Raw genomic sequence first — 25,384 nt, 5'->3', positions numbered from 1 at the left:
GCAGAGGCACCTCCTGATTGGCCCAAAGTCCTGGGTGGGCAGGGCCTGTCCAAGACATGGCCCAACTGGGAGGCACAAAGCCTTAGTCTTTTATTTTAACAGTGCAAGCTTTTACAGATGTGTTAGCATTTGTGCTCTGAAGTACTTGTGCCTCTCTATTGCATTTAGGGTTGCCTAGACACCAGCTGGGGATGAGGCAGTAGGGCTGCCAGATACAAGCTGATAAATGCCTAGAGATTTAGAGGAGGAGCTCTTGTATGGAATACAATGCCATAGAGTTTACCGTCCAATGCATCCATTTTCTCCTAGAGAAGTGATCTTTGTAGTCTGGAGATTAGCTGTAATTATGGGGGATCGTCAGGTCCCATTTGGAGGTCGGTGTCAGCACAGTGGCCTGCAGTCAATTATTGTCTTGTTGTAAAATCCTGTTGCAGTAAATTCATTGAAAGCAAATTCCAGTGCATGGATTAGATTATTTCCTGAACTCTGCCAACAGAGTTTGGGAAGGGCAGAATTTGATGAGTGGAGAGAGCTCAGTGGCAATGTGATGCAATGGAGGCCACCATCTGAAGGTGCAGTTTCTTCTAAGAGAACTGGTCCCCAGAGTCTTGAGATCAGTTGTAATTCTAGGAGATCTCCAGGCCCCACCCTGTGGTTGGTGACCCTATCTAAGACTCACAGTGGGAGACCAAATGGGATGCAGTTGTGTTGGGTCCAGTTTTTCCTGTCAAGTAAATAACCTGAGACAATATAAATATTAAGTATTCGGTAAGTAACTAAGCCTGCAGCTCATGCATGTTCTTTTTTTGCCCTGCAAAGTGGTAACACACAGTCCATGACAGTCAGCCAGGTTCAAAAAGAACCATTTCTGCACTCAGAAGCCCAGCAGGACACTTCTGGAGAAATCCTATTGACCTGGCTGGACAGCAAGAGATTTATTGCAGCCAACTGGAGGGGAATATTTTAATCTTTTGTGACTGCAGGCGCTTTATTGCTATCAGGTACTTTACGGCCAGTGAGTGTCACTGAGCTCACCAAATGTTAGTTTGCAGTTAATGTGACTAGGATTCTATAGTAATTTTCCTAGTGATTTCTGTGAGAGAGTTAAGCATATGTTATTTGACTTTCAGGACATTGGGGATTTAAAATGCTTAGTTTTGGGTGGATTGTGTCATCCAGTTGTTAAACTATGTATAACCCTTTATTCCTCTCTAAATAGTTTACTGATTTCAAGGGGCTTTCACTGGAAATAACTGCATAGGGTTGCACTGTGTATTACATTAAATATAACCATGATTTCAACAATGTTAATTCAGAAGCACATGCCTGCTTTTCCACATGATTCTCTCGTCTAGTTCTCACTTGATTCTTAACTTTACCACTTTCAGATTCATAATGGAACACTAATATTTAAAATGAAACAACAAATTGAGACAGCCAGCGTGGTGTACTAGAACATAGGACTAGGATCTGGGAGACCCAAGGTCAGGTCCAGTTTCTACCATGGACGTTTGCTGAGTGACCCTGGGGCAGTCATGCACTCTCAGACTAATCTACCTCACTGGGATGTTGTGAGGATAAATGAACATAGAATGATGTAAGCTGCTTTGGTCTCCACTGTGGAGAAATGAAGTAAATAAATTTAAACAAACCCTTCTGGATGTAGAACATTTAATTTTCAGGGATATGAAGACCAGTTCAGTCTTTTCTCTAACATGTGAATTTTCTAAGCAAGCAATGTGCAAAGATGTTTGCACAGGCTGCATAAAGCTGGCGATGGAAAGCAACTGCCTTGAAGCAGCAGCTATAGCAAGATATGTACAATGCTTACATATATGTTTACCTCTTGCTACTTTATGATCAGGAACTCAGTGGTTTTCCTTTTTGCAAACTATAAAAGAGCAGTATAAAGAAAACCTAACTTGTTATTGGCAGTGTCTGTTGGACTTCTACCTGCTGCATAACCATATAAAATTCAGAAGTGCCTCTATGTATTTGTGTGCATCCACTACAGGAAATTATCATGTAGCAGAGCTTAGCACGGTCTTTCTCATTTTTTGACTGTTTAGAAACCCCTGAAAAATTCTTCAGGCTTCAAGAAACCCCAGAAGTGGCACGATGGTGCAGAATATGGTTGGGAACCACAGCTGTGTACACGCCCACGTGGAGCCCCTCCCCTCGCCTTAGGCCCATCATTGGCTGGGGAGAGTCAACATAGTCATATCACCTGATAAATGTTTTAAAAATTTATAAAATATTTTTAAATGGATTAACTCCCACCCATCCAGGAAGGGGAAAAAGTTTTTTTTAACAAAGGCTAAACAGGATCTTATCTGCCTTCATGCCATTAAAAGCTTCAGTGACTCATTGCTACACATAAGTCTATGCTACAAGGGCAGATCATCTTTCTTTTTTCTTTTTACTGTGTATGTGTGCAAAAAAGATACAGGAATCAGCAAATGTTTATCAAATGGGAGTGGAGGTCAATGTCAACCCAGGCTCAAATGTCAAAGGTATAAACTTCAACTTTTCATTTCAACTCCTGATTTTTTGTGAGTACTCAATTCAAAAGAAGACCTGGAGCTTCCTAAACCGGATATTTTAGTATCTCCTCCGAAGTTGTGGATTTGCTTGTAGTTTGGATACTATATTGCAGCTGCCAATTGCATCTTTGTCACGTCAAGCTTTCCTGCAGTCTGCACTCTGCCACAGTAAATGCTCTGTTGGGAGGTTTGCATTGGTGGGGAGGAAGCAGGCAGGGAGCCTTGCCTTGGAGCTGAGTATCATTAGAAATTTGCATAGACTCTAACAATGTTTTGAATCAAAGGAGGCAGATGAATAGGCTGATTCCTTCTTGCCAACCTCCTCCGTGGCTATACTCAGCTGTGAAGTATGCACTGCAGTCCCAAGTGCTGGCTCACGAGGCAGCTGTCATTGTATCCAGGCATATCAGTATAAGCACTAGGAACAAATAAAAAAAGATCAGTGCCTGCACAATAGTAAACCAAAGAAGGAGGAAATCCCCCCTCAGGATTTTGTTTGATGAAATGTTGCCAGTTGCTAGTTAATGGTAAATCTGAACCAACAAGGAGTAATCCTTATGTCTGCACTATTTCCCATGGTGTTCGGGTTTTTTATTGTGCCTGTAAAAGCATAAATTTTTGTTTTTGTTGCAGAACATGAGGCATCTAAATAAGTGCAGCTTGTAGAAAACTGGCAGCCACGCTGATTGTGGCAAGCACAACATGAAACAGCAATGAAAACAGTTGGTTGTCTCTTTTTCCTGACAGCGAGGAGCACGATTGCTGGTTCCCCTCCCACACACATGTCCCTTCCCAGCAACTTCTCTGCCTTCACACTTTCAACGCCCTCAGACAAAATCACTACTTTTAATTGTACTACTTGCCAGATTCAGAGCAGAAGGTTACACCAATAATGTTATCTGACACTGTATTTTAGATTGTCACCTTATGATACCTCACGGCAATTGAAGTCCTACATAACTTCCTTCTGACCTGTTCAGCTGGCATTCCTGTATACCAAATTCTTACACCAGAATAGCAGTTTAAGGTTGTTGTACTAATCCACCACCAAGCTCAATGAGGTGTAGAAGCAGCTTTCTGCTCTTGAATTGGGGAGACTTGGGTGCCAATCCATGCCCATCCACAAAGCTAAGGGGGATGCGTGTGTTAAATTCTACATCATAATCTTTTTATGTTGCTTAGCCATTCCTTCCACACATTCAGATAGAGGCAAAATTGAAATGAAGGATCCACACATCACTGATTAGTGATGTATCTGTAATAAAAACCCACCACCCATGGACAACAGCCTCCTATATATCAACTGAGAAATCCCTCTCTATGTAAATCCTACTAAATGACATTTCCCTTTTATTCTGTACAAAATTTGAGTCCAATGGCACGGCAGACTGTTTATGGAATAAAATGTTTTTTAATAATAAGAGAAACAACTATGTATAGAAAGAGAGAGAGAGAGAGAGAGTCATTCTTCTGTTGTTCAGCTATTCTGGGGACAAGCAGGGGGAAGTAGATTCAAAAAAGGAGGAAGTCCTCTGGTAAGCCAGGGGGAGTTTGAAAATTTGAAAATCATCAGAAAGTTCCTATCCTAAATCCTAAATCTAATAATATAATAATATAATATAATGTTGTTGTTTTTGTCAACCATTCAGTTGTGTCTGACTCTTGGCGATCCCATGGGACAGCTGTGACCACAAACCCTGATCTCACACTACCTCCCTCAGCCATATTCTGGCTGGTGTCCATTTTGATTGTATCCAACCACCATGCCCTTTGTTCGTTTGGTTTCCTTTTCCCACTGACCAGTCCTAGCATGATTGCTTTCTCCAGTGAGTTGGATCACATGATATGGCCAAAGTAAGTGAGCCGGAGTTTCGTGATTTTGCCTACCAGTGATAGATCGGCCTTGTTTGTGACTTTTGCTGTCCACGGAACCCACAGAAGCCTTCTCCAACAGCAAACAAATCAATTCTGCTCTCTCTGTTTTTTTCATCATCCAATTTTCACAGCCATAAGTGGCTACTGGAAATATGATAGATCTAACTAATCTACATTTGGTAGTCAGGTTTATGTCCTTGCTTTTCCATGTTTGCTAAATACACATCTCCTCTGATGCCCCCTGCAGGACACTCTTTATATTCTATTCAATCTTGCACACTTCTGATCTTGCATATTCCAGCAGTTTTCAGGCTAATTCAGTTATTTCTGTGGGGGGGGGGGCGCTTCCCTCTTCAGTCCCATCTCTCACATCTCTTGATTATCAGCCTTATCTGCTACTTAGGTCTGTTCAGAAGGATGACTTCTTAGGAAAGTGTTTTTAGGATTCTGCTGTACTTGAAAACATTGTGTAGCAAGGAAAGCCACAGCTAATTCTTCATTTTGTTTATTTTATTTTTCTTATATTGTTCATTAATTTAACTGTTTATAACACTATTCCAAAACAACATTAAAATGGAGGAAGGACCAGTAATTTGGCTTGCTGCAAAGTTTAAAAAAAAAAAGTTCTTACCATTCTGGCCCTTACTTACAAGAGCTGATAAGCATTTGTCATATTTTCAAAATATTTGTCAGTATTGCATGTGTGTTTGCTGTCTACACTCAACTTCATGATACTTTGTTCCAAATGTAAGGTGACCAGATTTTAACATTGGTAAAGCGGGATACCATTGACCGGGGGGGGGGGGAATTATTGATTAAAATTTGATCTATATGGTGCAACAAAATTTTTCATAGAACGCATAGAATGCAAAAATATTATTGTAATATATATTTTTTACTTTCAACATAGGTACAATTTGCCAGGTTCCCCCAGATGTCCCTCCAAAAGTGGGACAATCTGGTCACCTTATCCAAATGCCAGCCAGGTGCTGGTGGGCCCAGTTCAGATTGGTATAATGGCATGTGGGGAGAAGATAAGGATACTTAGACTTCATGTTTCAAGGTTTCATTTCTTTTAGTATATAAAATCTTGAGATTTCTTTTGCATTGATCTGTTGTTTACACTGGACATGCTTGTTGCTTGCAAACTGCCCCTTCCATTGAAACCCATGTATGTCTTATCCTCTGGGTGCTTTGAACAACCCTTGGAGGGCAGTCCTTATCTTGGTGCTTACAGGCCAGATGTCAGTTCTTTATGGTAAGTCTTATTGATTTTATAGCACTGTTTGCTGCTGTCAAAAGCAAGGAGATTAAACTCATTCTGTGGCAGGGGGAGCTGCCGGCATCGTTCCAGATGGATACAGCCATGTCTTAGGTGCCAAAATAATCTGTTTCTCTGGTGACATGACCAGGCATATTAAAAATTAAATGCAGATCAACTGAAATTTGCACTTAAATTAAACACCCAAATACTGTTCTTTTGGGGAAAGAGAAGAATTTGGAGACAGTAGCAAAACTGTAGCCTTCGGGGTTTATGAGGTTACCCTTATGAAGGCCTAAAGGCCTTGCCCAAGAGATCCATTTCAAAAGCATTGCTTTGCATGTTAAATAACATCACAAAAATACCCATAGACCTCTGTCTTTTTGGACACAGGATTCTCTCTTTTAACATGTTTGTTTTAATTGTTTTTCTCTTGTTGTTATGGTTGTTATCACATAAAGCTGCAACAATAAACTTATTTACTTTACATAGGATTCTTTTTCATTTTTAGCGCAGCCAGTTCTCATACAGTTGCCAACTCCAGGTTCAGAAATACCTGGAGATTTGAGGGTATAGGTTTAGGGAAAGGACTTTTGTAAGGTATAATGCCATAGAATCCACCTTCCAAACAAGCCATTTTAAGCAGGAAAATTATAATTAATATTTTAAATAAAGAAGTAAATGATGTAATCCAAAGATTAGTGGTCAGTCCAGGAGATCTCCAGCCCCACCTGTGAGTTGGCAACCCTATCTCCTCAGCAGTATGTTGGGGAAGTGGTATAGTTCCTTTCTCTGCCCCCCCTCCACATTTCCCTAAGAATAGACTCAGCAGATTTCATTTTCTTATCAACATTTGTATGTGTTCTGCTACACCGTGAATGTATTTCTTAGTCCCTTTTTGCTTATTTTACCACCTTCAAGAACTGTGCTTGTTGAAATAATAAACTGTATAGTATGTCACTCCATAGGCTAATTAGAATAATGTGAAATCTGTGGCTATAATCCAACCTCATTTGAAAGGAGGAACACTACAAACCATTTACTTATTTTTTTAATATCCCACAAAGTTCTTGCCCTGAATACTGAAAATCATTAAAGGCTAGGAGGACAAATGTGTTGTTTAGGATACATGAGTTTAAAGGTTTATAGAGCAATATAATGCAAAGTTAATCAAATGCTTAATACTGGAGTACCTGCATTGGATTACACTGATAGAGAACTAAGATTTGCAATATAATAGACTTCAGATGTTGAATAAGCAATATGTGGAAGGTAGTCCATACAGAGAAAATGTAGTTTAAGATACTTCTGCCCTATGAAACCCTGTGCTTTTCAAATTTATTTTGTCGCTTGCACAGTACTTTATCTTATAAGCTTCTGAGGTCTAAATGAATGATAATTAGAATATTTTCTTTTCACATAATGTCTGATACATAATATTGTCATGGCCCTTGTTTTTCCTTCATCTGAACCCTATTTAAAAAAACAAAACAAAATATGCAATACAGTATGATCTGGATATACTTTGGTATGCATTGCTGACCATTCCGAATAGTTCTTGCTTCTTTCTTTCAGTGATGGATGGGCAGATAGAGATGAAGTCATTGAAGGGTATGAGGCTGAAGCAAACGGAGGCATCACAATCAAGCTGCAGTCTCCAGAAGTCTTGTCCTTCGATGATTATTTTTTGAAACTGCATTTGGAGGAGAACACGAGAAATCCCTGGTTCCCAGAATTTTGGCAGCATAGATTCCAGTGTCGCATACCAGGACATCCACTGGAGAACCCCAACTTTCAGAAGAACTGCACTGGTAACAGTTTTATAAAATATTTCTTTCCTGTGTAATACAGTGCTTCTTGCATTGTCAGTTTTTAATGTTTTTATCCTGCTCTGTAAAACTGCACCTAGATATTTTTGGTTCTCATTGGACCTAAACACATGCATTGTAATAAAACCCATGTTGGAAATCCCCTTTATAACATTGCATCTGAAGGCCAGCTGCTACATTAGGATAAAGGTCTGGATGTCTGCTGGTTCTCAAAGCGCATGAACTCTGATCCTGGCATTTCTGAGGTGAATGTTCAAAGATGGAAATGATGTTTTTATATAATCTCTTGCTGAGTATTAGGGTTGCCACCCTCCAGATGGTATGTGGAGATCTTCCACAATGATAACTGATCTCTAGATGACCAAGATCAGTTCCCCTGGATAAAATGGCTGCTTTTGAGGGTGGACTCTATGGTGTTGTAACCTACTGAGGTCCCTCCCCAAGCCCCACCCTCCCCAGACCCCGTCCCCCAAAATCTCCTGGTGTTTCCCATCCCAAAGCTGGCAACCCTACTGCATATAACAATTCCTCAGCAATTTCTGAAAGGAAGCAGAAGTAGGTTCAATTAGAAACAGATTTGCAGGTGGTAAAAGAGAGAGTGTAAACCTGGCTGGATTACAAAAAATGTGTTAAACTTCTTTTCATACTCTTGCATTGAACATGCCATTGAGCTTATCTTATACTTATGTTTGCACGGACATTGCTAATGCACAGACAGGGTAGAAGTCAAAAGCACTTTTAGTATCATGGGTTTAAAAATTCCAGTGAAGTGGCAGCATGACTAATACTTATAATCTGCTGCAGTAGAAGAACTAGCTAATGTCATTTAATATTTTTTTATGGATATATTGTGAAGTGAACAGAAACCTACTGCAGAATTATGCTGAAGCAAGAGCCCTAAAATACACATATGAAAATCAGGTAATAACAATACAGAATATTCTGCAAATTTCATATGTGTAGAGGTTCAGTTAACTAGAACAGTGGTCCCCAACCTGCGGGCCGCGGCGGCCATGGCGCCGGGCCGCAGCTCCCTCTCCCCGCCCCGCCCCCCGCAGTAAAAAACTTCCCAGGCCGCAAGCTTGCGGCCCGGGAAGCTTCTTACTGTGGGAGGGGGGGAGAGGGAATCAGGGCTGACCACGCCCATGTGGGCGCAGCCCTATATGTGTGGGCGTGGCCCGCGGGCGCGGGCGATGCGTGGGCGTGGCCCGCACGGGCCACGGGCCGCGCCCCGATGCCCTGCCGGTCCCCAACCTCAGAAAGGTTGGGGACCACTGAACTAGAAGAAACTGGGACACCGCCACAAAGTTTCAGGCCTTTCAGGCTATGGGATAAAATTTTAAGGGGTGCCAAATCTAGGGAAGCAATGTGATTCTAGCTACCTACAATGAAGATCTTTATGAGAAAACAAGATGCACCCCTTGGTGCTGGTGCAAAGGTGCCAGGTTGGAAAGATAGTGCCGAGTTTGTGACTATTCAAAAAACTGTTCTTTAGAATTAGTTTTGCAGCTACCATGTGGCATGCCTACAGTGATACTAAGAACTGAAATAATTGTGTTGGTTATGCTTTTGTACTCACTGAAGTTTAAAATATATAAACAAATATAAAACATTATTCTTTTTAACCATCCAATTCAGAGAATAAATGTGAGGTCTTGTGTCTATATATGTGTTGTAAAGACTAACATCCAAAAACTTCTACTCCCAGTAAGGCAAAGCTGTAATAAAAGAAAGATCAAAGGCTGGGGATACTAACTGGGAGACTTGTAGCTTTGAATTTCCACCACTGAATAGGGTAGCCTTTCTTAATTTTTTTACCATTGAGAAACCCCTGAAACATTCTTCAGGCTTTGAAAAACTGCAGAAATGGCATGATCTATGGATGGAAGACATAGCTATGTCATGCCCACCTTTCTACCCGCTCCAGGCCCCTTATTGGCCATTTTGGGAAGGGAGGATTGACATAACCAAATATGGTCACATCACCCCATAAATGTTTAACAAATTATAAAATATAAAAAAATTAATTAACTCCCACCCATTTGAGAAACCCTTCAAGGGGTTTCAAGAAACCCCAGGGTGTCATGAAACCCTAGTTGAGAGGGCCTGGAATAGTGGGTTCAATGAGATATACCTGTGAACATCTTAGCACATAAGAATGTATTCTACACTATGATATATTTTACCACAATATATATTGTATTACTTTTACCTAGTCAAAATTTTCAGAAGGAAATATTTAAAAATACTTTACTTGCGTAAAAAAATAATGTGGCCAGTTTCTCCCGGAGATAGATATTAAAGGTATGTGGTTACTATGTTTGCTGTACAGAGAATATGAATTATGACCTGTCTTCTGAAATGTGGCATCTTTTGTAGAGAAAAATTCTAGATTCCTTGTTTGTTTGACTTCTAGGCTGCCACTTCTAATTGGCTAGCACGCTCTATCACACTCTTGGTTTATTTGCTTTCTATCCCTGCCTATGCTGGTCAATGGTTTTCAGTTTATAAAGTCTGACTTGAATTGACCTGATATATATTGGCATTTTTAATGATGCCCTCTCTATATCATAAATTGCTACTGTTCCAATATGTTGCATCTCAACATCACCACCACCCCAAGTTTTTATGGCTTTAGTTCAACACAAATAAAATTGATTTGTTTGCAAAGGTGCACAGTAGGTAAGGATATTGATTTTGCTTCTATAAACTATGTGTGCAAGCCATGTCTTATAGTGGTTCAGGTAGATATAATCTTTTCAGCTAAATCATTATATAAATAAAGACTGAGCAAACAGCAGATGTGCTTTTCATGTACATTTCAAGCAGCATCGAAAAGCACCCTCAGTTTTTCAGACATTTTAACTGAAGGAGGTAAGGTGATCACCACTGACAGCAGTGCCCCCAACAATGTCATTATGTAGCTACATTTTTCCAGTTGTATGTTGTTATTACAGCATCCAGTTTAGTCCAGGATTGTCCATGTGACTATTCTCAGAAAGGAGACCTGGTAATAAGGGGAAGGGTACTGAGGCAGCAAAAGATTAAACAGATAGAACATTCTCTCATATTTATCCAGAAAATATTTTGCCATTCAAAAGCACTACCCTCCCCAGATAGGCAAATATGCAGCACAGCACCACAAATAACAGTGAAATCAGTTGTTTCCCATAATGTTTACATATTCGACTTATCTCCACAATGAAGCTATGCCCTTAAGCATCAGGCACTGGGGACAGACAGCCTGGGAAACCTATGGGACCCTGTTAATGATCTCTTTGTATCTGAAGCTACCTTAGATGGGGCCCACTGGTAGCCCCATATAAGATGGGTGCAAGCTAGGTGCAAGCACTGGTGCTGACTGATGAAGCACTGGTGCTGATTGAGCCAGTTTCAAGTAGTGGTTAGGAGTGTGGACTTCTAATCTGGCATGCCAGGTTCGATTCTGCACTCCCCCAAATGCCACCAGCTGGGTGACCTTGGGCTCACCACGGCACTAATAAAACTGTTCTGACCGAGCAGTGATATCAGAGCTCTCTCAGCCTCACCCACCCCACAGGGTATCTGTTGTGGGGAGAGGAATGGGAAGGCGACTGTAAGCCGCTTTGAGCCTCCTTCGGGTAGGGAAAAGCAGCATATAAGAACCAACTCTTCTTCTTCACTGCATTTACTGCCCAAGCCTGGAGTAAGGCAAGGAAGAATGGGGCGGGCAGCTGCCATCTGGGTAGAGCACATCGCTAGAAGGCTAGGGCCATCCCCAACAGTGCTTCCCCCTTCAGCAGCCATGTCATCAGGGGCTGTCCAGAAAAGAGGGGAACCTGATGTGTATGTGTGATACACCATGTCAGGAATCTCCTTTCCCTTTAAACTGCCACTGCTAGGTACCCAGCCTCTTAAATTTTTTGAAGCTTATCTCTCTTTTGCATGTGCTTGGAATATCAACCCCACTTCAGTGATGAGTATCCGCAACCAACGAGAGACCACAAACATGTGGTTCTCACTGCTATGTGGTGCATTGGATCAGCATGCCTTGCAGTAGGTGGAAGGGGCAGAGGGTGTTTTTTTGAAATTGACACTTCAGCAGAGAAACTTTAAAGGGCTTGTTTACCATCATTGGTGGTCTGTTCAGGTGCTTCTATATTTAGCTGGGTTGGCATTTGGTTAGCCAATATCAAATGTTTTAAGGGCACGGACCATGGCCTGTGAATCCACGGCCATAGACTACAACGAGGAGTTTCAGATGGGGGGGCATCCCATAGCAAGGTCTCCTGGTGGAGATTCATTAATGACAATAGTTTGCCTGTAAAAATCGGGCAAGCCCTATATAAGGGCTTCAGCCATGATACTCCAACCAGATTTGCTGAAATTGCAATCAGGGAAAATGAAGTCGTGTTAAGTTTGAGCAGTACTGCAATGCATGCTTCAGCTCCCATTCCAGGCCATCTTGCCCACAATAGTACCTCACAGCCTTTTTGAGGATCCTGATACTTCAATTCTGGTGGTAAAAAAGAAAGATATGGGTGCTGCTTCTACTTCTGGTACCACATAATAGTCATGCTGCAGGCACCCCCATTTGACTTCAAACCCTCCTTCCTCTCCTACCTCCTATTTGAAGTGGGCCACCACCAAGTTTTTGTGCGAATGATTTGCCTCGGGTTTTCAGATCCCCTTCACCCTGAGAGCCAGTTTGGTGTAGTGGTTAGGAGTGCGGACTTCTAATCTGGCATGCCTGGTTCGATTCTGCGCTCCCCCACATGCAACCAGCTGGGTGACCTTGGGCTCGTCACGGCACTGATAAAACTGTTCAGACTGAGCAGTGATATCAGGGCTCTCTCAGCCTCACCCACCCCACAGGGTGTCTGTTGTGGGGAGAGGAATGGGAAGGCGACTGTAAGCCGCTTTGAGCCTCCTTCGGGTAGGGAAAAGCGGCATATAAGAACCAACTCTTCTTCTTCTTCTTCTTCTTCTTCTTCTTCTTCTTCTTCTTCTTCTTCTTCTTCTTCTTCTTCTTCTTCTTCTTCTTCTTCTAGTTCTTCTTCTTCTTCTTCTTCTGTGTGTCCACTGATCATGCAAGCCTTAGATCCACTAGGAATCTGCCAAGTGTTGTTAAGCTAAAGGTGGGAAAGGGATGTGCTGAGAGGTGGATTGTCCAGAAAGGAGATCTGGTAATAAGGGAAAGGGTACTGAGGCAGCAAAAGATTAAACAGTCTTTCTACCCCCTCCCCCTTATAATTCTCCATTAGACCTTGTCCCTAAGAAAACTCTGAATGAGTTTAGACTCATAGAGCATTTGTCATACTCAAAGGTTCTTCAGTTAATGACATAATTTGCGTTGAGTTTTGCTTTGTTAAATATGCTTCCTTTCATCAGGCAGTCTGTCTTGTGCGTTCCTGTGGCCCAGGCACCCTCGCGGCAAAATGCAACATATAGTCTGCCTTCTACCTGTCCGTCCAGCAGACTTCTGCTGTGCTGGGCTTTTGGCATATTGACATACCCAAACCTTGTAATTCTCTCATGGCTTGCTGTGTTGTTGAAGGCTGCTGGTGGATCACCCTTGTGTCTCCAGATGCCTGGAAGGCTATTACTACACAGGTGCTGACTGGCATTGCACATTTGCTTTGCATTTACACTATTGGAATTATACTATTTCAGTTGGTTTTTACATTGGCCTTTTTGGGCACCTTTCAGAGCAGTGAACTTTCAAGGGCTACTATTTTGTTGCTTTTGGAAATAGAATATACAGAGCTGGATAGATCTTTGCTGTCATCCACCAGGACTCTTCTTATGTTCTTATCTGCAGACAGCATGTAAATGTCTTTCTGCATTCTCATTTAAAAACAAAACTCATTCTGTTTAATTTTTTCCAGGGTTTTTTGTTTCCTGTTAGGCTGATGGCAGTTTGCATATTGTCATTAGCTATTGTCATCAGTGCAGATCTGATTAGTCAGCACCAGAATAATAAACTCCTTAGATTCAGAATGTGGCATTGTTTTATTTAGATATATGATGCTGAGATACTAATTAGCCTCATTCACTGAGCGTTGCTCTTTTTGTCTCTGGAATACTAGACTTTAACATATGGAAAATTATTTATTCCCAATCATCCCAAATACTTGGGCTCTCATTACAGTTCAAAAAGTCTATGACTTTTCCAAAGGCTCCATACATGGGGGTGGGGGGTGGTGACAGTGTTCTATGCCATTTATAACTGGTCTGTTCTGTCAATTGTGGCAACATGAATTGTTGGTTAAAGATGAAGATTAATTTGATTCAGAATCCTTTTTTACAGAGTGCCCCCATCAGAAGTTTCTGGGAGTTCAAGCAATGACTATAGATGATGTCAATCCTTAGCTGTTTTCCTCCTAACACATGGTTTTCAGATGTACATTACCCTCATAAATCGCAGTTCCACATGACTATGTCATGTGGATCATCATTTCTAAACCTGGTCTAAATCTTTTTAGGTCAAGAAGCAACAGTGAGAACCGAACATGCAATCACTGATTGGTTCAAAATTGAGAAAGGAGTTCATTTTACCAGCCCTAGACAACTGTTTCACCTCTGGCAAGGTCCTGATCACTTCTGGGACCTCATTCCACCAAGTGGGGGCCAGGACCAAAAAAGCCCTGGCTCTGGCTGAGGCTAGTCATGCTTCTCTGAGACAAGGGATCGCCAGTTGGTTGGTTTTAGTGGTAGTGCTCTTTGACCTCTGGCTTGTCTGATGTTCCTTTTCTGTTTTTTTTACTCTTTTGGCTTGGGTTCAACTCCATTCTTGATTCTGGTTAGTGTTTTGCCTTGGTACCAATCTCTCTGGTTTTGACTGCAGCTCAGCTTGACTTCACTCCACAGCTACATTACTGTGAACCCTGTATCTCCTGGTTCCCTGGACTAGACTATGGACTTACTCTCTTGTGGCAAGCTCTCTGCTCTGGCACAACCACTCGGCCATGCAGGTGCAGCCCAGCAGAACAGCACACTGGATTAGGATTATCACCCCTCCCCCGTTGTCTGCAACTGATGGAGGAAGGCAAACACAGCAGGGGGCAGATCTTTTAGGGCAACTCTTTCACCCTCCCTGACCCAGGTTTCCATTACACATGCCAGGTCTGTTTTATGTTCAGCAAAATATGTTTGCAGGGTCTTGTTTGTTTTTTTTTCTTAATCGACCTGGTGTTGCACAGCATCAGTGTTGGAGGAGTTTTTTTAACCCTAGCATCCAGCACTGTGTACCGAGAGATAGGACAGAGATTAGAAATGGTCTGAATATGTCCATATCTCTTACTCCTTCTCTTGTACCATCTCCTCCCACTGCCATGTCTTCTCCTGCCCCATACAATTTGGATCCCTGGCCCCCTTGGGCCCTTCCCATTTGCTTCCACATTTTCACTCTGTTGTTGTGGAGCACTCATGTTGTTGTTGTTATTGATTCACTCTTTCTTATCTCTCCCTTATTCTTGTATTTTGACTTGACAATTCAATAGTTTTGGCTTATTCAATAGTTTTGTCCTCCTTTGTGTGATTTGTCTTTTCCTGTATAATGTGGGGTTTTTTAATGTGTCTATTTTTCCCCCATGGGGGGTTAGCTCTGATCTTCTTGGTGTATATCTTGGGCTATGTTTATTTCTAATTGTGTGTTGGGTGGGTGGAGGGTGTATTTTGTTTCTTGGTTCAAAAAGGTTTTGTGCTGAAATCATGTAGTGTAGTTGTCTAATGCTTACCTAGATGTGTGCTTTCTGTTGGAGAGGGTTGGGAAAGGTAAATTTCTCTTCTGATGTATTCTTCTGGTTAGATTGGGTAGTAAATTCATTGGATGCATGTGGGGGAGTTTTTCTATTTGCTGGGTGTTTATGTATGTGAATTTCATTGGTTGCATTTGTGTGGGGGGTTCAATTTAATTTAGGGTGAAGATTAATTGAGGGGATGTGTCAGTTTACTTTGAGGCAGTTCTGATTTGATTAGGGTTAGAATTTCTTAAGGCTGTGGTTAATGGCATGTTCTGGTTCGTGTTATTACTATTATTATTATGCTTTATTATTTTTAATTATTTGGGGCTGATGGGAGGGCTTATGTGTCTTTTGAGCTTGGACAGGGCCCAAGGTGTGAGCTAGTATTGCACACTCAGGGAATATATAGCTCCCTTCACTATGGACCATTATTGAAGTGATAATTGACTTCTGTTTGCACAATGCTCTCAAACGTTACTGACAAGTACCAGTTTGCTGACCAAGATGCAGCACAGGGGTGCAGGGGATCTTCAGGTTTGCATCTGCTATGGCCAAGAACATCTGTTTTGGGGCTTGAGAGGTCTCATGATGTTCAATGATGTACATGATATTAGCTGAGAAGTTCATTCTAAGGAAGGAAAAGGATATCAGAAACAGAAAAAAATGTGCTGAACTACTAGTTGAATTTCTCTTAAGGCTCATTTGATGTCTGAGTTACAATGGCTCTTGATAAATGTAGTTATATATCTTGTTACTTAGAACAGTGGTCCCCAACCACCAGAAACTTTCCAGGCCGCGAGCAAATCGTCTGCAAAAGTGGCCAATTAGCTTGCGGCCCGGCCAGCTTCTTTCTGCAGGAGGGGGGAGAGGGAAGCGTGGCCTCTGGCACACCAGTGGTGCAAACGCACATTTGCGGCAGGTCCACACATGTGTGTTTACTCCCGGTGGGTCCCCGAAGGTGCGTGTGTGGCAGTTTCGCGCATGCGCACATTTGTGGACCTGCCAAGCACGCGCATTTGCGGACCCACCAGGCACAAATGCGCATGCGCAGCGGCTGCCGTGCATGCGCGACGCCCGGATCGCCCTCCCCCCCACCGGATAGCAACCCCAAAAAGGTTGCAGACCACTGACTTTAAACACATGCCAGTTTTGTACCTTAATCATGTGGTGGATCACTAGCAGCCAATCCAGGTGGTGCTTCCTTTTATGAGAATGTTGTTTCTTTATGTCACCAGAAGTGCTCTGCAATAATACGAGTAATTCTTTGGCTAATTCATGGAAACTTGTTTAGAATTACATTGTTCCTCAAGACTTGACAAGTAGGAAATCATGAGAACTCCAGCTTTTAGTGTACATGTCCATTAGACATGCTGTCAGATAATTAGTATTTAATTTTTGAACAGTGATTACATAATGCTTAGTATTCCACTGTACCTGATTAACGACATATGATATTTAGTATTTGTCAGTGTTTGATAGCAGGCTTGTAAGTGTATTTAGTTTCTGACTTATTTCACAGATGACTAGGTATATTTAGAAGCTGACAACTCATGAGATTCCATTCTTGTGTAAGAGACTTTGATTTCTAAATAAGTAAACTCATGGAATTAAAATTTCTTTATTAAGAAAATGCAAACATCTACATTGAAGACATAGGCAAACTGAATTACAAACCATAGGGTGAACAATATAGTGGCTCTACCCCTCCCTTGGGAACTCATTCCAGGCAGAGTTCAAAGGAATAAAAAAACAGAGATAATCATTTGACCAACAAGGGACAGAAAGGTCCGGGAACTACAGGGAACTAACAAGGGGAAGGAATGTGAAAGGAGGGGAATGAGGCATAAAACATAATGGCAGGAAATCGACCTTGGGGTGTCAAGCAAAAGCATCAGTGTTTACATCAGGGCAAAAGGCCAGGCTAGATCAGCACCCAGCAGAGTAAACCAGAATGAAATCATAGCAGAAATACCTGGGGTTTCTGATATTCTGCCCCCCACCAGGACTGCCCTAAAACTAACCCCCCTCCCACCAGGACTTCCTTAAAACTAACCCCCCTCTGGTGTGGATAAGACTCATGGAACCTGCACACCACTTTGGGAGCCTGGTGTGCATGCTTGGCCTCCATCCATTCATTGTCCCCATAGGGAACTCCTTCCAATCAACCAAGTACTGAAATTTTCTCTGATGCAACCTAGACTCCAGAATTTTATGTACTTCATAATGTGTGTTCTCATCCACAAACACTGGGATAGGTTTTTTGGGAGCAGGATGCCATTGGTGGTGGGGCACTTTGTAACAAACTGGGATGGAAACAGTGTGAACATTTTTATAAGTCTTTGGCAAGTCCAGTTCCATAGTTTACTTTGTTCACCACTTTGACTATTTTGAAAGGACCCACAAAATGTGGATTCAATTTCTGAGAGGGCTGTTGGCAGTACAAATGTCTTGTGGACAAGAACACCATGTCCCCTTCCTTCCAAGGAGGGGGGGGCAGACTGCGACGTTTGTTCCTGTGGCACTTATAATCTGCTTTGACCATCTCAGCAATGTTTGGCCAGATGGCTTGAATCTGTGTAACCCATTTTTTCAGATCAGGAGGGGGGGCTTTCAAGCTTAGGAGTTCAGGTAAGGGCTGCCAATAAGTTAGTGCTGTAAACTACCTCAAAAGGGGAGACCCCCGTGCTGTCATGGGTTCCATTATCATATGCTAATTCAGCTAATGGCAACAAAGCACCCCAATCTGTCTGTTGGTAGTTAGTGAAACACCTCAAAACCTTCCAAAACTTGATTTTGGTTTGCCCATTAGACTCTGGGTAGTAGCCTGAAGTGAGGGTTTGTTCCACCACTAAGAGCTTCAGAAGCTCCCACAAGAACTTGACAATAAACTGGGAATCCCGGTTGGACAAACAACGTGTTGAGATTCCATTGAGTTTGTACATGTGTTTCACGAACAGAGAGGACAGTTTCTGGGCGATAGTTATCATTGAACAGGATAAAATGGGCTTGTTTAGAGAATGCATCCACCACCATCCAGATTACAGTTTTCCCCTGGCTGGGGGGAAGGTCCGTGATAAAGTCCATGGTGATGTCTTTCCAGGGGCCCAACGGCATCCCTGAGGCTGAAGCAAACCTTTTGATTCCCCCCCCACCCTTTTGGCAGTGAGGCATGTAGAGCATCCTGTCACATAAGCCTCTACATCTTTGCACAGGGACAGCCACCAGTAATGTCTACCTACCAGATGTAATGTTTTCACAAAACCAAAATGCCCTGTAGGTTATAAACTCAGATTCAAAAGGACCAATAAATACGTAGAAGTCCAAGTCATTCACAGTTTAGTAGTGGAGAATTTTATATTAAAAATAGAAATTTTGAAACATTTGAGTGTTGAGTATTTGATAAATATGTGTTTAACTTCTGTTTGTGGTCAGTAATGGGTAAAAACAATAATGTGATTCAGTTGGTTTCAAACTATGTGTTAGGGCCTAGAAATGGGTTGTGACTTCCTTGCAGGTGGGTCATGAAACCAGGAAGGAGGAGGAAGAACACTTTTCCCAGTGGTGGGAAGAAAAAAGAATAAGGATCTGTCCCATACTTCGCTTCTGTCCTTTGCCCTGTAACCTCAATGATTCCACAGAGAGAAGGGTAGAGATTCTCAACCTACAAATTGCCAAGTACAAGGGTAGTGTTCCTTGCCTGACCATCATGTGCTCTAACCAACCGAACCCCAGTGGTGTGGGAAATGATGTGTACCTTACAAACCTCCATATCTGGCAGCTAGAACCAATCCAAATCCTGGGCTATGCTGGTGGGATTGGTTTGCTCCTGACTACCAACAAGAACAGTTGGTTATGATGAGCCCTCTACACACTGTCCCCACTAAGGTAATTTTTTTTCCTCCAAAAATATGGAATACTATTTCTTCACTGACTGAGCTGCCTAAGTAGCATGATTTCTTTATTGTAGATAATAAAGCTGGCTGTCCCACCCTGACACTGATAAATAATTTAGCTGCTAACTCAGCCCTGGAACAATAGGGGAAAATGTAGGAGCCCTCTTTTCTAAACACCTTCTGAATGGCACTTGAGACATTGGTAAAGTCAAACCAAATAAAAGATTTTAGAATGTGGAGTTAAAACTTTGTTGTAGGAATCCAATAGTTGTACAGTTTTCATATCTTAAGTACAGGCTTCCAAGAGTTATGGAAACTTTCCCCTTTGTTTGTTCTTACTAGAGTGAGGCTTTTGTTTCCATGTTTTACTAAACTCTTCAGCATTTTTCTTTTGAGTTCCTCTGAATTTCCCTGGTTTTCTTGAAGGCTTCTCTTTTTCTTCTCTCCCTAGAATATTTCTTCTCTTTCTTTTCAATCCACTACCTAATTCACTCTGTCATACAATATTCCCAGTTCTCTTGTCTGTGCAGAAATGCTTTCAGGCTGAATCCAGACTATTTAGTCAAAGCTGTGTCTTCTGACTAATTTTTCCTCAGAGTAGATGTTTTAACAGCTATGGCTCAGATTGGTCTCTTGAAAAAGGTCTTTATCACTTCTCTCAAAGCTCTTGCTGGCCCATCAGAGAGCTTAGAGCAGCCTGTTACTCAAGCTCTCTGATGCAGAGAAGAATTAACGTATCATTTCCTGGTTCTTTTCTATTCCAGCACCTTGAGGCTTGTCTTTAAAGTGCTGTCTGTCACATGTACCACCCTTTGAGACCATAGCTGAAGGGGAGGCCCTCTCATTCCCGAGCAATTATTGAAACGTGTATGTACATATTACCTTTTACAATTTCCACAAGTTAATCATTTTGTCCTTCAGTTACACATACAACAGATAATATACATAAACCTGTTTTTATGCAAGCCTTCACCTTTAGATGGTCCATGAAAGTGCATCTGTTATGACATTCTTCTTACCTCATATCTATACGATATCAAAATTGTAGTCCTGGAGTTGGAGACTTCATCAGATTAATTTGCTATTGGTGTTCTTTACCTAGTTTAACCACTGCAGTGGTGAGTGGTTTGTGTACAAAGTAAATTATTTCCTCCATAGGTATGGTTTCAATTTACCTGTGGCCCACACAATTCCCAAACATTCTCTCTTGATTACAGAGAGGAGCTGTTATCTCTCCACCAACTTTTTTCTTAGGTTCAGGATGGGATGCTGTTGCTCATCCTCCCCACACTGATTTAACATGGCCCTGATATCTACAACTGATGCATCAGTAAAGACTATAAAGGGTTTCATGAAGTCAGGAACCTTCAACAGTGGTTCTGTTGTGAGTACCACTTTTATGTGGTAAAAAACAGTTTGGTGTTCTGGATCCAAGTTACTGTGTTTAGATAGGACTTCTTTATGTGCTCACAAAGCGATGGTTCTGAACTCCAGTATGAACCTTCTATAATACTCCATGACTTCTATAAAAGCACTTATATGATTTTTAGTTGTGGGACTAGGCCTACACCTTTCTCCTTGAATTACCTGCACCTTTCTCCAGTCTGGTTTCATCACTCCATCTCCTAGTATGTGTCTGAGTTACTCATGGCTATCTGACATCTGGATGCTTTTACTGTCAGACCAATTCTCTGGAAAATCATGGCCAGAGATGTTTGTTCCAGGTCCAGCTAAATATAGCAACATCATTTATGTATGCCAGGGTAAAATTCTTCAGCCCTGTTAGCATTTTATCAGCCTCTGGAACATGGCAGGAACATTCCTAAGACTAAATGCTAGGACAGTAAACAAGAAGAGTCCCTCCCTAATCACAAACACTGTTTTTTGTTGGACTTTAGGATCCATTGCTATCTGCCAGTATCCCCTGGTATAAAGTGGGCAAATCCAAGAGTTTCTAACAACTCATCTACCCCTCAGCATGGGGTATACATCAAGAACAGTGACTTTATTCGACTTCCTGTAGTCCACACAAATCTTTCTCAGCCTAATCTGCTTCCCTGGGTAGCCTGGAGAGGGTAGCCTGGACATCTACTGTGTAGAATATAGTGACAGTGAAAGAACCATTTTTGAAAGAACTACGAGCTCTTTTGCACAAAAGGTAGGGCAAAAATGTAGTAGAACAGTTGCTCAAGGAAACTTATCCACGGGTCTTTCATTCTCTCCAGAACGAGATAAGCATAAGCAGATGAAATTTCCTGACTTGGCTTGGCTTGCCAGTAAATGGCAATTCATGTTTCCCCTATTAATCATCTTTCCTAAAGAATCGTAATCAGTAATCAACTGATGAAGATGATTTTTGTTTGCTTTTTCTAATTTTTTTGGAGTCTTCACCAAAATGCTGTCCAGTCTGAACCACTTTCAAACTATTTTCCTCAGTGGCAAAGACCTCACAAGAATTCCAATAGACCCTGGAGTATGTTTTAAACAGTAAACACCAATTTTCTCAAAAAGTGTGTCATTGATGGCACTTATGCCAAATTTTGTTCCCAAGAGGGACTCACTTTCAGTATGGCAAAAAGCCTAAGAAGAAGACTGCAGTCGTTCTGGAATCATGGCAGGGAGATGTGACAAGCTGACATCACTTCCAGGGTTATTTCAGGGACTCCTCCATGGTCAAAAGTTTGAAAAAGGCTGCTGTAGAGCTCAATGATAAATCTATGTTCACCTCTGCATAATGTGCAATTGACCATGAAACATACCTCATTGTTCAATATGGCTCTATATTTACATATTATAAGTATTAACTGTTGATAGATTCCTACATTTTATGTTAGGGAGGGAGGAATACAGCATGAAGTATAGTGGCAGCTCATGGATCCAGGTGTTCCGTTTATTGGTTCAGCCCCTGTGCTTAAGGTATGATTTGTGACTGAGAGGGTAGCCTGGACATCTACTGTGTAAAGGACGTTATGCCGCACTGATTTCTGGCCCAGGAATAGTTGCCCTGATTCTTCCCACAACCACACGGGGAGACTTTGGCCTGCTTCGCAGATTTTTGCTCCCACACGTGGTAGCTGATGGACAGGCAGCAAAAACTTCCTACTGGTATTTTTTTCTTTTTTAGCTTGTCAATCATTGTCACATGGAGCAACTTTTCTATCACTGTCCAGCACCATTGAATGCCCCCCTCCAAGCCCCAAATCTTTTTTAAAATGTTATTTTTACATGTAAAAATGTAATTGTTATTTTAAATTTTAAAAATGTAAATGCTCCCAAGTGGTTCTCCCTTGGCAAATCTCTGACCATGATGTGGAGCCATGGCCTGGGTCCACGAAGCAGAGCTGTGGGAAACATTTATTTTAGTTACTTAGACAGAATCTTCTAAAAAACGAAAGAAATACTTCCTTCCACACCACAATACATTGGAGCTGTGGGGCGCAATTTTTTTTAATGTTTAAGAAGTAGTTATTGCATTATTATGCAATAACACCTTTTTAAAAATTAAAAAGAAATGTTCCACACAGCTCTGCCATGCTGTGGGGCTCCAGGAAGCATTTATTTCATTCTTTTTAGAAAGACTCCTTCAAAGAAACTGAAAAAAATGCTTCATGCCACCCTGCAGCATGGCTTTGGGCTGTGAGTTGGGGAAAGGAGCCCAGAGGCTGGCCGACAGCAGTCGCTGCTCCTGCCCCTCACTTCTGCCTTCCACGTCCTTGTGCTGCCACCGCTGTATCCAGGTGCTCATCTGTGGTGCCAGAAAGCCCTGGAGTGCTGCCCCACCTGGCTCGGCCTGTGGTTGTCTTGTTATGCTGCCCAAAGGGAAGACGGAAGCCCTGGGTGAATGAGGCTCGGGAGACAGGCCAGCAGGCAGGTAGAATGCAAGCCGGAGCAAGTAGTGCTAGTGGCAGGAGGGCTCAGTGCAGGCTCCTCCCTTCCTCCCTCCCTCCCAGCCATTTTCCCTCGCTGGGGCTGGCCACATTTGCAAACGCTCCACCATTTGGGGCCTTAGACAACCCTTCCTTTAGCAACTTCAGATTCTACCTGTAATAGTCCTGGCCTCTCTTACAAAGTTACTGTTTGAACTTCTGCAATAAATTTTTCTAATATTATATGATGCCAAAAATTATAATTTTTCAAATTGAAACTTGATAATTCCAGGAAATAGACTTATATCCTACTTTTGTTTTAATAAATGCTATGAATAAAACATTCAGTAGGCAAAGCAATACGTATATTTTATGTGGACTAGTATGCTTGTGAAAACATTATTTTTATTATATGCTGCAAGAATTACCCAAAAAAGTTGACCTTGACCTTGTTTTTTTAGAACATTGAGCTAACTAATTTTCTTCTCTCTTCATCAACTCTGTTCAAGTCTCCATATTTCAACAACTCTAGTATCAATGCTTGAAAATTAAGAAGAATGAATATTAATATTTTGCTTGCTTGTTTGTTTCTACTGGGGGTGAGATATTCAAACTTGAATGTTATATAGAAACCAGCAACATAAATGTCACAGAAGAATGCTTTACTTTCCCTAATTTCCAGCATGCATCTGAGACAAAAATAAAAAAATAAAATCATGTTCCGATGACTGGAGAAGAACAAAATACTCCCTCTAGTGGGCATAATGAATGTAGTTCTTCTTTGTGAAGGTCTTTTGAGATCATAAAATCTAGGAGGCTGGATTTCCAATTATCTGTGGTCTGTATAGCTTTCCTTGCTTTCCTTATTTTCATGACTTGGAGATAGCAAACCTATAAGAATATTTGCTTAAATTGAAGCTTTAAGGGTGAAGCTCACAGAAGATATTCTTGTGAACAATAGCCGTTGTGCATGTGGAACTTCTCACCTTGTTCTTCACTGTCTGCTTATGTTAAATTAACAGCAATTGTATTCCTAATACTTTAACCCATATTCAAGACATAATGCAAGGTATTTCTTTGGATACAGTTTTTTTTAATGTAACCATATTAAGTGTTTGTTTAGTAACTTGATTTATGCCCTTCTTTTCTCTCTAAAACATCATATAAAGTTGTCTTCTCCACTTCATAAAACCATCCTGTGAGGTAGGCTGAGAGTATGTAGGTGGCCTAAAGTGGAGATTTGAACCTGGGTCAGCTACTATACCATGATGTCACCACCATCCTAACCCCGACTGCGGCGCCACAGGCGCCGCGGACTAAATAAAGCCGTAAGGGCTTAGGGGGAGGAGTTAGGGCGGGCTCTGTCCGGCATGAGGAAGGGTGCCAATTGGCCCCTTCCTCCGGACAGACCATTGACGGGGCCAATCGGCAGGCGTAAAGCGCCTGCCAATTGGCCTCTCCGTTTCCCGCCCTGTCGACAAGGGAGCGCGCGGCTCGCAGTTGCTCCCTTGCCTAGCGCCTGCTGTATTCTGATTACAGCGGGCTTGATTACTAGTCTGTTCATAGTTCCAAACTTGGTCATGTTACTGAGTAGAAAGATAAGACCTTTTCTTTCAGCTTGAATTTTAAATGCATTAGGATTTTTCTAAAGTCTGCAGTAAGCCCCCTGAGGGAAATTGCCTTTAACTCTCTCAAAAACAGTGGAGTTACTTTATCCATATCTACACTTAGTATACATTTCTGTCCTGGCTGAATTACAGAGGAATTTAGGGAATAGAATGAAGTACCTAGCAAGGGGCTCCCTAAAGGGTACTTCCAGCAATTTCAAACCAGCTTCATTTCCCATATGCTAGTCTTTGACAGGGACCCAACAAATTTCCTTCTCACGTAGATGCTAGCAGTCTGAATGTACAGATACTTAGGACTGCCCACTTCAGCTTGGGAAATTCTTGGCTATTTGAGGGATGTTGGGGAGGACTTTCAGAGAAGCTATGATGTCACTTTTGTTTCTCATGGATTCTGTGAAATACCACAGAAACCTACTCTCTGAAGGTGCCATTTTCTCCAGGGAGAATTGATCTCTGTAGTCTGGAGATCACTTATAATTCCATGAGGACACCAAGCCTCCCTCTGAGGTTGGAGCCACTTCATAAAGTAAGGTGCCCATTCATCCCACATCTCACAGAACAATCACGCTTTTTGAAGAAATGTCCCGTGTCCCGGTGCTTTAGAAAAAGTCCCGCCTAGCCACGGGCAGCCTCAAAAGCCGGTAATGACTAGGGAAGGGAATTATTATTATTATTATTATTATTATTATTATTATTATTATTATTATTATTATTATTAATTAGATTTATTTCCCACCACTCCCCGTAGGCTCGTGGTGGGTCACA

The 25,384-nt window shown here is 41.8% G+C and overlaps 1 protein-coding gene and 1 long non-coding RNA gene across 7 annotated transcripts in view; one reads left to right on the top strand and one right to left on the bottom strand.

Annotated features, from left to right (window-relative positions):
* GRM1 (glutamate metabotropic receptor 1) overlaps positions 1-25,384 on the top strand; it is a 277,139-nt gene that overhangs the window by 167,453 nt on the left and 84,302 nt on the right. For all 6 annotated transcript variants that reach the window (XM_077350562.1, XM_077350572.1, XM_077350581.1 and 3 more), the window contains one exon: positions 7,255-7,490. In XM_077350562.1, the coding sequence (XP_077206677.1) occupies positions 7,255-7,490 (236 nt within the window). The remainder of the gene's footprint in view (positions 1-7,254; positions 7,491-25,384) is intronic.
* On the bottom strand, positions 2,440-20,490 carry LOC143843883 (uncharacterized). Its single transcript, XR_013233726.1, has 3 exons — positions 20,145-20,490; positions 16,388-16,474; positions 2,440-2,961 (listed from the first exon to the last, which is right to left on the bottom strand). It is a non-coding gene; the product is annotated as an uncharacterized LOC143843883 (long non-coding RNA).

The sequence above is a fragment of the Paroedura picta genome, chromosome 1 (genome assembly GCF_049243985.1).
Source record: "Paroedura picta isolate Pp20150507F chromosome 1, Ppicta_v3.0, whole genome shotgun sequence".
Taxonomy (NCBI): Eukaryota; Metazoa; Chordata; class Lepidosauria; order Squamata; family Gekkonidae; genus Paroedura; species Paroedura picta.
Note: the sequence above shows the minus strand (reverse complement) of the source record. Positions and strands in the feature narration are given on the sequence as shown.